The following is a 16,330-nucleotide window of genomic DNA, read 5'->3' on the forward strand; positions in this document are numbered from 1 at the left end:
TATACATATAAGCACATATGTATGTACGTACGTATGTATGTATGTATGTATGTACGCATGGTTGTTTGTATGTAGATACATCAACAAAGTATATGAACAGATATGCTGCGTGTGTGTTTAACTGGGTGCGTTGAGATTGCACACACAGCATGCTCAACACGCCGTTTGTCAGTGCTGGGAAACACACTGCGCGAAATCAAGTTGCTTGGGGTGACTACTGGTGACGCCTTAAGCCAAGTGGGAGCCCACCATAAGCCATAAGACACCAGAACCGGAAAAGGGGTAGGCCCAACCAGAATGCCATGGCATTTCAGCATTTGCGAAATCATTGCCGGAATGATGCCTTAAGCCATATGCACTCTCTCCATCTCTCTCTCTCTCTCTCTCTCTCTCTCTCTCTCTCTCTCTCTCTCTCACACACACACACACTGCCTCTCACTCTGCCTTGGAGTTTTTGGCAAAACAAGCAAACATTTTCGTAGCTTTAATAAAGTCATTTTTCTTATGCGACAATTACTTTCGGGCAATCAAGTGTTAGGCCCAAGAGCGCCTGAGAAACTTACGGGAAGTGCGAGCCTTATCCGGAAGTCGAATCCTGAGCCTTGCCAAATAAACTCACTGAGTCATGTGGCATTTGGCACGGCATTAATCATTTATAACATGATCTACACACTATCAGCACAGAATCAAGAATCAATCAAAAAATCCGATTTGGTCATCAAATAAGATTTTACAATTTATGGATTGTCTGAGTTATTATTGATATCGAAAGTTAAACTTAGTTCAGCGTACATGTTCTCAGCCATCCCATTCGATTCTCGATTAAGACTCTAATTAGACTAATTTCAACTTAAAACGTAATTTCCTCTTTGTGGCATATAATTATGTATGTATGTATCAATCGGCGAAAGTAGCTGGAGCCAACAACATGTAACATGGACAACAATACACTTTAATTTAGAGGCAATTTTATTTCTATAAATAGATAATGCCCCAACTGACATCCAGCTGTGCATCCACTGACTGTCCACCCTCGTAAGACCCAACTCTATATATCTTTTTGCTGCCCATTAATATTGTCCACCCGGAGCTTTTTGTACCGGGCGTTCATTCAACTTATAGCAACAACAGCACCAACAACAACAACAACAACAACCACAAGAACAACAGCAGGCCTTGTGACAAGCGACATGCAAAAAAAAAAAAAAAAAAAATTATAATAAAAAGAAAGCAAAGCAAGCGGCCTGAAACTGAGATGCAGAATGCTGGCCTCTCTTGGCTGTGGCACGGCGAGGTGGTGGGGACCGAGAGAGAGGTAGACAAAAGTGTAGTAAAAACTGTGCGCAAAAGTGTGTCGACTTGGCAACATCAACAACAACAACACGCTGCAGCAACAACAAACAAATGAAATAAAAGTAAACCCATTTACACCACAGCCAGAAGGATGAACAGCAGTCAGGGCGAAGGGTGAGTCGGTGCCCGCGCCTGTCGGGGGGCTATGGTGACGGCGGCCGCTTGGCAAGCGGCAAATGTGGGGCATTTGGCAGTTACAGTCACAGTCGCTGTTGCAGACGCAGTTGCAGTTGCAGTTGCTCCGTCGCATTGTTAACTTTCTTTGACAGCGGGCCAAAAACTTAGAACGCCCATGGATTACTTTTAGCGATGGCCACTTCTCATTTGAATTCAATGCGGACACGAGACGAACACGAGACACACATTTTTCCTATTTGTATATATATTATATATATCTTTAAACATAACTAAATGACTTTTTTCTACATTTTGTTGTGGTGAACATCGGCCCAGCATAAACAAAAAGTTCACATATTTTGCGATAATCTATTTCTTGAAACCTGTCTGTCAGGGAGAGTAAAATACAATAGTTAAACAACATATTTGAGAGATATATGTATGAATAAATCAACATATAAGAAAACAAAATATACAATATTGAAAGTTATTTATAACAAATATTAGTTGTGCAATATTGATGAAGTTTCATAAATCACTGCCATTTTATCATTTAAGTAAAATCATCCAGGGCGAATAATTATTTATTGTTTCAATAAAATATAAGCTCCCCATCGAGCTGACTAATCTCAACTTTTCAATTTTCAGTAAATAAATAGAAAGTTGTGCTCTTATTTTACTACGCCAACTTATGAAGAATATTATTTGTAAGAGTTGAACGATATTTCCGCGTGTCACGCAGGATAACGCTTCAAGAGTTCAACTCTAGCTGTGCTAAGCCTGTGTGTGTTAGTGGCTGTTGCTGTTGCTGTTGCTGTTTCAGTATCAGCTGCAAAACAGTCAACAAGAATGACATGGCCAGGCCAGGGAGTGCACAATAACACAATGCACAACAACAGCAACAAAACCTAACAACAACAATAGCAACAGCAACAGCAATAGCAACTTTGTGTATTTATGGCACGAAATTGCGGGCACAGCAGCAAATTAACACAGCTCGAATCCTGGTCTGCCTGTTGCCATTCTCATTCATATTCCCATTCCATTTGCCATTCCGTTAAATTGATTATTTGGTTGCACAGCATACACATATACAGTTACACACACACTCACACACACACTTTATCAAAAACAACACATAGAATTCAGGACGACTCGGTCATGGCCGTCAGCAATGGCCAACACCATTACAATTGTTCTGCTGCCTGCTGGTAAAACTGCAGCTGCTGCTGTTGCCGTTGCTGTTGCTGCCATGCAACTGATATGCATAAGAGGAGCATTCAGCAATGGGCGTGGCAACCACACACGCACTTATCGGCATTCACAGCACGTCAGCGCCGACTTCGTCCAGTGAAGTGTAAAAAATTGCTTATAAAAGGATTAATTCGACTACAATATTTGCATGGCCCTTGTCTCTCCATCTCCGCCCCCTTCTCGTCTGCCTCTCCTTTTCCCACTCGTTCCCATTCGGTTCCTTCAACTGCTGCTAAAATGGGTATTTTGTCTGCTTCTGGCCAGAGGCTTTACGGAAAGTCGCTTCTCATTGTCCGTCAGCGACCATTGTTTTAATTGTCCGGGTCTAATGATTTTTTATGGGTTTTACGACCAATTCTACTGCACATATAGCTTTTTAATCTACTTTACTAGGTAGCCATGCTGCGGAAACCAATAAGCACTCATATGAACTGTAAATTTTAAAAATATGAATATTAATATTCATAGTTCCTTGAAAATTGTTATTGACTTTATTCAACAGTGGTAAACTTTTCAATTGTTAATTTAAGCTATTCATGTTCTTAAATTCTTACATTAAACATATTTAAATAAAGAGATAAATAATTTTCCATTTTATTTAAGTTTAATTATTATATTACATCTAATGTCATGAATATTATTATTTTAGAAGTCACATCTAATGTCATGAATATTATTATTTTAGAAGTCAAATCGAAATACAATTTATATATATTTTTTTTACATATCATCGAAGTCCATATCAACTTCCAGATATATATTTATATACTTATATGGCCACTGGCTGGCCACTTAAAGCCGCATAATATCCATTTTTAATTGAATTTGTGTCTCCGAAGTGAGATTAACATCTGCAACGAATGAATTGCAATATATATTCCGCCCATTGGCGTGCTAATTGGCAAAATTTGATTTTGAATTAAATTTCGCTTACTTCGACATGTTTAAAGCACACTAGATATGAGTGTGTGTGTGTGTGACATTATTCTAAGCACTATATATCAAATTCGTCCAACTATTACGCTTGAAATTCAAATATCTAAGGATGTTTTTAGGATTATTTGCTCAATTCATTTCCCAAAATTGCTGCAAAAATAATTTTAATATTGAAATAAAAATAAAAACATTTTGACTTATATTTAAAGAAGTAATATAACAATTGTCCATTTCACTTGCAGCTAGTCAACCCACACTTGGAGAGCTCTGAAGACACTTGGACAAGAGCTGATCTGAAGCATCGGCCAGGGCAACAGTTGCAAGAGATATTCATATAGATTGCGCCTAGCCATGGGCACCGGACACTACTTCTGGGCGATCTTCTATTTTACGAGCCTGTGCAGCGCCTCACTGTAAGTACTCGTACTCGCTCACATCACACACAGTGGTTGCAAAAAGTATGCTACATTATTTATGTTATGCAGTCGTCGCCCATTTTGATTTTCATTTTACACACGCACTCAAGAGTGTAAGTGCCGCTTAAGTTGGCGATTTGCATACGATTGCCGTTAATTTGCCAGATGGCCACGCCCCTCCCCGAGGCATAACACATCTACGAAATGCATCTATATATATACATATATATAGAGAGTGTTGTCTGTCTGTCGCATATGATACTTAAGTCCATATATAATTCAAGTAGTGCTGTAGTCAGCTGTAGTTCGCTTTTTGCGTTTGTTGTTTTTTCAGCCACGCCCCACTCTCACCTCGCCACGCCCCGACTCGCCCGCCCCTCTCACTTGAACTTATACTCATTACCATAACATGTTTTTATGAATTTTAACAGTTTCACTTCACAACATCATTAAAATGTAATTAATTTTCATGTAATTTTTGTCGGAGCATAAATTTTGGAATTATTTACGCTCAAGCCGAGGACAGAGCCAGCAGCTGTTGTGGCTTGGCTTTGCCTGGGCTTCTGATAAGTGCGACAGTGTATAATGAAGACGCCTCCAGAGTCCACAAAAAATACACTCCACTCAATAAAAAACACACCACTCAATTTGTATATATAGCCAAATCAAAACCAATTAAATCAATCCACAAAATATTAAGAAAGAACACTTTGCTGTAAATTTTATGCAAATATTTTCGTTTTTGCAATTTTCGCTACAAAACAAAAAAAAAATTTGTTCAGCATATTTTCCAAACTACTTCAAAATTTTCTCCAAAATACGTGTACACAAAAAACCTAAACCAAAAAAAAAAAAAAAAAACAGAAAACTCCAAAATTAAAATTATACGTGCGTACCTATCCATATCCTGATTTCAGAGCAAATAATGCCAAAATAAATTTCCGAGAAAAGGAGAAAAAAGTCTTAGATCAAATTTTAGGTGCAGGCAAATACGATGCCAGAATACGACCATCGGGAATAAATGGCACAGGTGAGCATATACTTTTATCACATAGTATGTGAACATTTTATAAATAATCATAATATTCCTCTATAAAACCAGCTATGCATAGAAAACTAAACTTGAACAATTTATTTATGAGTTTTTCTCGTTTTGTTTCGTTCATTTCCAAGAACTGTTTTCTTTCTACAAATCTATTGCTACTTATAACAACAATTGGTCATACTTATATTATGCTTATATCTATATGTATATTTGTAAGTCTTTTATTAAGTACAATCAGCTAAACTAGTTTAGTGTGGAGGCAGCAGAGTTCCTTAGTTTAGTTAGATCAGAAAATAAGTTATTTAATTGCAAAAAACACGACGTTAACTCACAATTTAAAACCAAACTCTATGCCAGATGGTCCCGCCATAGTCAGAATCAATCTATTCGTACGCAGTATTATGACGATTAGTGATATTAAAATGGTAAGTTCCATATTAGAGTGAGCCCAAAAATCTAATTGAAAACCAAGCCTTGGCCCACAAATACCGAATTCGATAGACCCACTCTAGCTCTCTCTCGCTCTCTTTTTCATTCTCTCTCTCTCTCTAAATGCTACAGCTCTCTCATCTAACAGCACCCCACATGACATGCAGTACACTTAAAGACAAAAAAACAAAAAAAAAAACAATAGAAAAAACACCCAACCCAAATCCAAACCAAGCATATCACAATGTTTTTTGGTAGTGAGCAGTTATAACCATAAAATAACAACTACTAGAACTACTTAACTATTTGCTCTATGCTCACACATATATAGATACTACATACAAGCGTTCCTACACACACACACAAATATACTCCACTATACTATACTATACTATACTATGCATTAACTACCAAAAATAAAAGAAACAAATACAATTTTACACTTTGTTTGTTTTTGCGTTGAAGTTGGTTTTTCTAACTTTCTATCTTTTTCGCTCTCTCTGTCTCTCTATCTGCCTATCTCCCTCGCTCCTATTAGCCACATACACACACAATCTTTCTACCTTAACGTCCCATCTCCCACTCTCTCTGGTTAACCCCATCTATCTATCTCACCTTGTTGCTGTTCTTTGGCTATTGAAATTTGCGTTCTTTGCGTTTGTTTCGTGTTGCTCTTCGTTATTTGAAAGCAATGCCACTTTTATGGCACATGTATTTGTATACTCTTGGGTGCATACATCTATATATGTATATTATCTTTCAGTTTTGGTTTCACGCAAATTTTTAGAGACAACGTTCCTTGCATTCCCCTCTTTTTCGTTTATTTCTGTTCCTGTTTTGTTTGTTTTTGCCTTGGATACAGTGACTCCAAGCAATCATTGTTACTTATGCTACATAGAGGAAGCAGTTATACTTATATGCTTACTTACTTACATAATCATATATCTACTACTACTACTACTACTACAACTACTATTACTACTACTCACAGTTATAGCTAGCAGTATTTGTGTTTAAGTTCTCTCCTTTCTGTTGGATCTACCATACAAACGCATTAACACTTATCCCAACATACACACACAAACACACCCACAACAACATTGAATGCTAAAAATACCCCCGACTTAAGCAGCTGTTTCGACAAATCGATAAGTCATCAATTTCAACCAAATTTCACACATAAGACTGTTGCCTACTTCTAAGGGAACCACAAACTATACATTTACTACTATTTTCTGGCTTTACACGCACAACTAAACATCTATAAATAAGTGAGTACCCTGCAAACATTTTTAGGAGCCTCTTAGCTCCAAGTAGATAATATTACAGTTTAAAATACAAAAGTACATTGAAATCACTTCTCAGACTCCCACGCGAGACTTATGGAAAAGCGCAGTATTCATTGAATATAGGCGAATCGTGCGTTAGTCTCTGAAAAAATAGTTTTACACCATTGTTTAAATTAAAATATTAAAAAATAACGACAATTCTCCTCCTAAGTAAAATCTTTCCTAACTATCTGCTAAGCGCTTCCCTCTCTTGGGCACCTCTATTATTTTCGCATAATTTCTCTGGTGAAAGAATGTTGTGCAGAAAAAATCACAAGAATTTTTTGTTGAATACAAAAAAAATGTTTGCAGCGTATCAATAATTTATATAAAAAAGTAAAATAATTAATTAATGAACACAATATTTACATACGAGTACAGAACAACAACGCTCCACAAATTACATTAATAATTGTGACAACAAATAATTTCCAATAAAAAGTGAAAAATAAAGCTTCTTTTAAATATTTCATGTGAATTTCAAGTTTTACTCTCTCACACCTTTTGGTCATCAATTTAAATATGTATTTTAAATGTATTTTGGGATTTACTAAAAAAAAAAACAGTTTAATGTGTGTGTTTGAATTCCCACCCACTTAGATACGTTGAGCCAACATCATTTTATTTCTATTTTGATTAAAATAAAGTTTGAATTTAATTTACAGTTCATTTGTGTGTGTGTATGTGTGAGTGTGTGTGTGTGCTTCTGCTGCTGTCATGTTGACTTTATACGAAACAATGACATCATTAAAAATTCAGAAGTATCATCCATATGCACATACATATAAAGCAGCGGGCCACAGAATAGTCATTTGTAAAAGTCAATAATATTGGCGAAATATAAACAATAATTATGTGTCCAGCAATTAGTACAAATAACCAACATACTAACTAGCCATTATTTTAGCATACTCTACAATTATTATATATTATTTGTTGTTTTGTTTTTTGTTCAATACATTTTAAAGCCACATATTAACTCATACAAACCTCATGCATTTAAGAAATATACTCTAGATTAACATAGGACTTCTTATGTATATAAATATATCGGCAAATCCTAGCTTAGTTTTTTAAGAAATTTAAGTGGCAGCAGAGTAATGCCACAACTTAATGTAAGCAGGCCATAGACATAAAAATAAAACTTTATTACAGCAGAAGCAAAACACATAAGGCATAAGGCGAAATGACCAGCCAGATAATAAGAGTGCCAGGCGGGTATCAAAGTTCATTGGTCATTTAAAATATTTTATATGCTAAGTTTTTAGTGCAAACTCAGCAGCAGTGGCGAGCTGCCCGGTTGTTAGTGTGACCAGTTGTTAAATTTTGTTATTACCATTGTACAAAACGGTCTATCTATATGTATCATCCCTCCAGATGGTCCCGCTGTTGTGCGCGTCAACATATTCGTTAGAAGTATATCAAAAATCGATGATGTAACCATGGTAAGTGCGCGTTAGAAAAAACTAAAAACAAAAAAATCAGAAACCAAAAATATATAAAAGAAATACCATATAGATAAAAAGCACAGACTCTCAGACCTTGTCCATAAAAAATTCAAGTATATATAAATATCTATCTAGGTGTGTGTGTGAGTGTGTGTTGGCCAAGCAATTTGAGCCACATGCGTGCCAATGAACTGCCAAATAGCCGTGCCCTGCCCCTCACTCTGTCTAACTCTCTCCGTCTTTGTCTCCCTCTCTGTCTCTCTCTCTCTCTCTCTCCCTCTTTTACTATCCGTGTTGTATCTCAGGTTGTTTCACATATATATATACAGATATATATACATTTGTAGAGTGCGCGCATCTTGAGTAACTGCCGTCAGTTTTATGTCTAATCTGTGAGCAGGCGTTGACCAACAAAAAAACACATCTACCATATATGAATTATAATGATTACTATGCTATATACATATCCAACTAACTATATCGGATATTGGTATTTAATATGAACATTTAATTGTTTACCTATCGATGTTTTATTATTTCTATATCATTATTACAATCGCATAATTTGCATTTATTTCTTTAGCAAAATTAATCAAAATTAAACTATTAAAATTGGTAATTTTAAGAAGTTGTTGTTCGTTGCAACATTTGAACAATAATTTCTTAGCTTTAAAGTAATTGGCTAAGCACACTAACAATTTAGTAATCTAATTAGACTTTGCATATTTTCATATATACATATATTTTTATTTGAAATTTGAATTTGTAATTTGTAATTGTTATTTTCTTTTCATTTTTTAATGTTTACGTTTGGACAACAAAAATGTAAAATATTAAACTTGTTTTGTAGTACGAAATGAACAAAACATAAAGAAAATGTCTTTTTGGATCTCTCCTTCCCATATATATGCAACACTCTGTCTATCTTACTCACTCACTCTCTATTTCTCGCTCTGTCTAAAGCTCATTATTTTGACCAAACTAAACATATAAATCTAGTATAATTTTCAACTCGCTATCTCTCTCTCTCTCTCTCTCTCTGTCTCTCTCTATAAATATATGTAAATCTTTATCTGTAACAATCAACCTGTCTCTCTATCTCTCTATTATAATTATAATTCGCTCTAAACAATTATCAATTACGAATTTCTCTCAATGTTAATTATGCCAACATAAATTAACTTATTATCTCATATTAAATTATTACTAATTGTGATGATGACTGCCAGATGACAGTTATATTGTGCTGGCCTTACTGCTGTCGTGTGTATTTCCCGTAATATGCAAAACTCATTTGAATACATATTTTGAATATAATTATATAAGTTCCTAAACTGATTTGCTTTTACGTTTTCATTTCATAATTGCTAATCTACATATACTTAATATCTAACCCTAATTATCTACAAAAATGCAGCAATGTGAACAGAACGTGTTACTTATTTTTTTTTGTGTGCTTTGTACGTGTGTTGGTTGGTTATGTACACCCTCAACCCCCACCCACCCCTCACAAACCCAAAACCATCAACTTCTTTTGCCCAAACTTTCAAAATTTCAGTTTCAGCCCACAAATAATCATCAACTTTTATATTGTTTATTAAATATTGAGTTTCATGACATGTGGTAATATATACCATTTATTTTATACACATTAAATAAATGCAGCAAAAATATATTGCTAAATGCATTCAGGCGCTGATTGAAAATGTGTTTATGTAATATTCATTTGGCAATATATATTAATATATATTTTAATTAAGACTGTAAAAAAGAAATACTAGTAACTTCTGGCTGTGGAAGATTTAATACCCCTGCAGGAAGATTAATTTAATTGTACGCAAAAATTTTTTTATATGGCCAAACCTGTCCTCTATGGTTGTCATAAAAACTCAATATTTTTCAGTTTATTTCAACGGATATAAAGAATACAAATTACATAATAGGGATATTTTTCAAAGCTTCACTAAATGTTTAATCCCAACGCAAAAGTATAACAAAATATGCAACCAATCAGAAAAACAATTGAAGCAATAAATTGTTAAAAAAAAGCGTTTACTTCATACTTCAATGAGATCCATGCAGACATTTTTCTGTATCAATTTGAAAAAGTAATTTTATGAATTTTATTGTTTGCAATTTAGTTCGTGTTTGATTTTATTTCTGACATACATTTCGTGCACACATGAAAATTCATTAAATAACAACTGAAAGAAATACAGTTTTAAGCTAAAATTATGTATAGGGTAAGCTTTACATATGCATATGTATTATAAGTATAAATTGTTCTCCATGCCCACAAACTGAAAATGATAACTCATAGAGCAAATGCTGCTCGACTTTGATATAATCGTTTTTTAGCGAATTTGGCTACATTAGTCCAGGTCAACATGTTTCTGCGCTCCATATCGAAAATCGACGATTATAAAATGGTGAGTTCAGGCTCCAAGGCAGTAAATAAATATGAATTAAAATACGAAACTGAATATGAATATATGTAAATGAATACAACAAGTACAATCCCAAGCGCTTTAAAATTTTGCTCTCAATACTACAAAATACTCGTAAAATTAAATTAACTTTTATTTTTGTGGGTGTGTGCGTGTATATGTGATTGTATTTGTGTGTATAATATCAAACAAAATTAACACAAAAGCTTCGCTTATTCAATACTACTTAAAACTATGTGAAATTCATAAGTCAACTGTATGTATCTATATGGTATATCAAATATGTTTAAAAGTATTAAACGAATAAAATTAAAACACAATAAATTCAAATAATAATTTAAAATAATTGGCTGTAAATTTAAAAAAATTTTTTATTTTACAAAACTTTACCATGTGTCTTGCAAGTGCTAAGTAAAAATCCCAATTCATTTTCCAGCAAATAAAATGTAAATTTATTCAACACTTGCAAGACATTTATGTCAAAAGATATATATATTAATTTTTTCCACCTATGCAATATATCTATGTATATTCTCCAGTGTACCCTTATTAACTACAAATTGATTTTTATATTTTTATTCACTTTTCTCCTGTGTAATAAATGTTTCAAAAACTGATGTTATATATATTTTTATGTCACAAAGCAAAGGCAGTTTCTGCAGGCAGCGCTTTCACAACACGACAAGTGCAAATTTTACATAGCTCGTAAGCTAGTTTAATATTTTAAGTCTGTAAGTTCTTATAGTGTATATCATTTTGTAACTAGCTAATAATAACTACGTTAGTTTAGTCTAAAGAACGTAAAAGGAAAGATCACCAAACCACAAGATCATCCATTCAAGTTCACCGGCATCTGCTCATTAACAATAACCGAAAACTTCACCGATTTTTAATGTTATTCTTTTCGTATGCCTTCTGCTAAGCAAGAGTACAAACATATATTCTCAATAGGCAATAAAGAATAAAGAAAGAAGTGCTTACTACACATGCCACAGAAACACAACGGGAACAAATATTTATAAATAAAAGCAATGTATAACTGTAAGTACAAAGCAAAAAACAAGAGTTAACATCAATTTTATCCAATAGAAACGTTTGGTCAATGGCTCTAAGCTTGTTAGTCCAGTTTCCGGTGAAAATAAATTTAGAAAAACAAATAATGGCCTCTGAAAAAACCAATATCTCTGACAGCTGACACAAAAAAATATCAAGCAAAAAACTGGCAACTATTTATTAATTGGAGCCACAGACTCATTTGAAAAAAAAAAATACGTATACACGCCATAAAAAAAGAATTATTATTTGTTATAATTATTGAGATTTATTTGTTCTTGCTTAAAATGTTTACAACAGCTATTTGGAAATTACTGATTTTTATCCAATACTTAAAAGGATTAAAAAATATATAACTAAAATAAAACATTGCCGCCATAAATAAGATACAAATAGTTGCCCAGTTCATTATGGACAGCTAATAGGATTTTATAAATGAATTTAAATTTATTGCTCCCATTTAATTTTTTCCTTCCGTTGAATGGTTCATAAAAACCCCGATTATCATTTGATATATATGGTATATAGCATGAATATATATAATTGTTGTAATAGCATGCAAAATGTGGGGTATTTAGCGTATATATTTTTATAATTGGGCCCAAACTAACAATCTCGCTTAGCTTAAAAGTTTGAGGCAATCAAAACGCTTTTGTACAATTGAAGGAATCTTAAATCTCAAGCCGTCATAATATTCAATTCGCTGTAAGGAAATCTCTATCTTCATGAAAAGAGATCACTAGATCTTATAGTGAACAGTCGCTTATGGAAATACTGATATTGTTGGTAAAATGTTCAATCGGCTTATATTAATATTCAAGGAATTAATCAATAAAAATAGTATTTGTTTCATTTCGATCCAACGATAAGCCGCTTAATATTTGTTCTATTTTAGTTTTCTGTCTTTTTTTCTCCAATTAGTTATTTTTTCTCTTAATTTAAATTGCGGAGAAAATTATTTTTATTTTTAAGATATTAGGCTGCCTACTGAGCTTCGTTATTTTCAGGAACTTAATAAGAAAGATATTTTCCATTTAAAAATATGGTTTAAGGATCAGGTCAACTTTTAAGGCAAATAGATTTTAAATTCGAATATTATAGATGGATTTTTAACAGTCATACATGTATAATTTGAAAAGTTACTTAATATATGTTTTTAAAAGACTTGCATTATTAAGTATTTTTAAGAATATTTACATATATCTTAAAGAATGTCTAAGTATAATCCTAGTTACAATATAAGCCTGCTCCTTAATCAAATTACCTTGCTTTGCTTTCTCTGCTTGCTTTGTGTTGCCATTTTGCCTTTTTGCCTTTTGCTCTTGCCTGTGTCGTTTTCTCTCTACTTCATTTTGAGAATTGCCTTTTTCTTATGCATTTTTGGCACGTTTCAAACAGATTTTTTTCTGCTTTTTACCCTCATTTAGTATTTAGTATGCAACACGTTGCTATATTGGACAATGCATTGGATAATAATGGTCATGTTGAATGTGGTTATTGTTGCATGCTCAGCGTCGGAGCGCATTTTGTATTGCATTTTGGTTCGAATTTTATAAGATATACTTAGTTAACTGACATGAATACTTACATACAATTTATACCATTATAATGCCGAGAACTTGCAAATAACCTATGAAGCATAGCGCTTTAAACTATCCGCCAAATATCCAACAGTTTTAATTATATAGCCACCATATATACTTACTTACTAACTAACAAATATAAACAAACTACTCGAAAAAAAATTTATAAACGTTCGCCACGCCTCGCCACGCCTTGCTCGCTCTCTCATACAATTTACTTACAACAAAATTCAAAATACAAATTGTTTAAAAGTAAAGCTAAAGCCCCTCGCAAAATCAATTTGCAAGCCAACCAAATTGAAAAGCCCCCACCACCACCAAACACCAAAAAAAAAAATATATTACTCAAGAAATTCCCATAAAAATTTAAACACAAGAAAGAAATTTGCCTTGCAGTTCAAATTGAATTGCATTGAATTTGAAATTGAAATTGAAATTGAGCATTTACAAGTGATTCATTTCAGTGTGCTAATAAAGTTTTTCTTCATCCTAAACATTTGCTCCAAACTTCAACGCAACACAGGAGTACAGTGTACAGCTGACCTTCCGAGAACAGTGGACGGATGAGCGTCTCAAATTCGATGATATACAGGGTGAGTAATCATACGATCCACAGCAATTAATCGTTTTAACTATCCAACAATCTATTGTTAAAGGCCGCTTAAAGTATCTCACACTGACGGAGGCAAATCGTGTTTGGATGCCGGATTTGTTCTTTTCAAACGAAAAGGAGGGACATTTTCACAATATCATTATGCCCAATGTGTATATACGCATATTTCCGAATGGTTCCGTGCTCTATAGTATACGTATCTCATTAACATTGGCCTGCCCAATGAATCTCAAACTGTATCCATTGGATAGACAAATTTGCTCACTGCGCATGGCTAGCTGTAAGTTAAATTCTAATCTGGCATATTATTTCCAAATTTATATAAATACAGAACGATACTCTCGATCTGCATACATCTATGTCCCTCACTAATATTATTTCTTGCTAATAGACGGCTGGACCACAAACGATTTGGTATTCCTTTGGAAGGAAGGCGATCCAGTGCAAGTGGTAAAGAATTTACACCTACCTCGCTTCACATTGGAGAAGTTTTTGACTGATTACTGTAACAGTAAAACCAACACGGGTATGTTTTTTTGTGTGTGTTCTACAGTTGTGTTGATTGTGTTGGAGAGTTATGTATATTATTCAATAATTTTGCATTTTTTTTACATTAAATAACTATATACATAAATAATATCTTATTTACTTGTAGTTTTAGTTGTTATTTAGTTGTTAATTTCTTCCTCTGTTACCGTTGCTTGTTTTCATTTAGAACTAAGACTACATATGTGAATTTCTTCAACATTTTCCAACTGAATTAAGACGCTGCATCCAAAAACAATAAACTTTTTATAAATATTTATTGTGTTTATTTTCAATATTGTTGCTGGCTCGTATGTATATTATAAACGGCATCATAAGCGCTTCATGGCAAACGCAAACACACACACACGCACACACACACACACACACGCACACACACACACACACACACACACACGCACACACACACACACACTCACCATCAAACAAAGACATATAAACTTGTAATGATGCCGTTTACACATGAGCATCTCGTTGGGCCGTTATCAATGCCCGAATCGCATAAAACCCAAGTTTTTACGATGTAATTCACACACACTCACAACACATACCACCAGCCACGCCCACTCGCCCATTTTTAGTGCAGTTTTTCGGCAGCTCTTGTGTCGCTTACCTCAGACGAGTTTTTATGAGCACTTGGAAATCAGTTCGCGCTTTAAGCAAATGTTTACCTTGGCTAGTAAGAAAACTACTCTCGTATCTGCGACAGGCAAATGCCAAACGGAAAAATGAAAATGAAAGAAAATGGCAAAAGGCACGGCACGGAAAGTAAATTAATCGAGGAAATTGTTTGCGACGCAGTTGCTAAAACTTGCACAAAGAGCATATTCCTCCACCCACTCGCCTCCCGTCTCCCGTCTCCCCACTCCCCGCCCCCACAACCACCGTCATCTATTGATGATGATCTATGTGTGCATTCGTGTGTCTGTATCTATGAAGTTAAGCGGGCGCCCAAGCTGTGGCAAACAAATAAGAAAAAGTTTCTCACAAGCTTGGCAAATTGTCTGTCAGCATCTTTAGGTGTACAATTTATATGTGGAAGATGCAACCGATTCGCGCTTTGGCATTTAGATTTTCAGCAGAGCATTTCATGGGAGTTGCGCATGCTGCACCTCGGTACCTAAAGCAGAATAACCAAGGATACCCAACTGAAGCGCTATCAGTGTTGTGCATGCGAACAACCTTTTTGACCTTTTCAAAAACAATTTTAATAACCAAAACAGACTCGAGCGAATAATGTAGATATTTATAAAAGAAGATATAGTTTAAATTATATGCGTTAAACTTCTCAAATCTAAACTCAAATATTAATTTAAACTTTTCTAAAAAATTGATAAGCAAAATTAAATTGATGTATATTATAATTAAGCGATGCAGTTAGAAATCCGATATTAACAAATATTTCCAAAAATTTAAACAGCAATATACAAAGTCACAAACATATTTTGGATTTAGACGATTTTTATATAGTAAGAAAATTTATGGTTGGTTTTAGTGCTTAGAATATAAATATTCGTTAACAGATCCTATTACTTGCGAATTAAACTCATGGACTAACTTTTAGAGAATCCCTCACCAAGCCAATCAATTCATCAGAACCTTGCACAATGATGAGGATTACACTCTTTTAATAGATAGTTACCAAGCAGTGGTTCTCGATATCATTCATTCAACCCATTTGCTTTGCTCATACCCGCATTTAAGAGTCGCATGAGCTTCAAACTCATTTACTAGCATCCTCCGATATTCTTTAAAACCTTAA

The 16,330-nt window shown here is 34.1% G+C and overlaps 1 protein-coding gene across 14 annotated transcripts in view; it reads left to right on the top strand.

The window, feature by feature from the left end:
* The window catches only part of LOC6567718 (glutamate-gated chloride channel), a 45,326-nt gene that overhangs the window by 18,827 nt on the left and 10,169 nt on the right, over positions 1-16,330 (top strand). For 8 of the 14 annotated variants that reach the window (XM_032739934.2, XM_032739922.2, XM_032739925.2 and 5 more), the window contains exons 2-7: positions 3,903-4,073; positions 4,994-5,106; positions 5,479-5,546; positions 13,933-14,002; positions 14,066-14,302; positions 14,414-14,548. In XM_032739934.2, coding sequence (XP_032595825.1) covers positions 4,012-4,073; positions 4,994-5,106; positions 5,479-5,546; positions 13,933-14,002; positions 14,066-14,302; positions 14,414-14,548 — 685 coding nt within the window. In that variant the 5' untranslated portion in view covers positions 3,903-4,011. Of the gene's footprint in view, positions 1-3,902; positions 4,074-4,993; positions 5,107-5,478; positions 5,547-8,255; positions 8,324-10,688; positions 10,756-13,932; positions 14,003-14,065; positions 14,303-14,413; positions 14,549-16,330 lie in introns of those variants that run through there. The other 6 variants (XM_032739923.2, XM_032739928.2, XM_032739930.2 and 3 more) reach the window with 3 other exon arrangements.

This window comes from Drosophila grimshawi, unplaced genomic scaffold (assembly GCF_018153295.1).
Source record: "Drosophila grimshawi isolate 15287-2541.00 unplaced genomic scaffold, ASM1815329v1 contig_311, whole genome shotgun sequence".
Lineage (NCBI taxonomy): Eukaryota > Metazoa > Arthropoda > Insecta > Diptera > Drosophilidae > Drosophila > Drosophila grimshawi.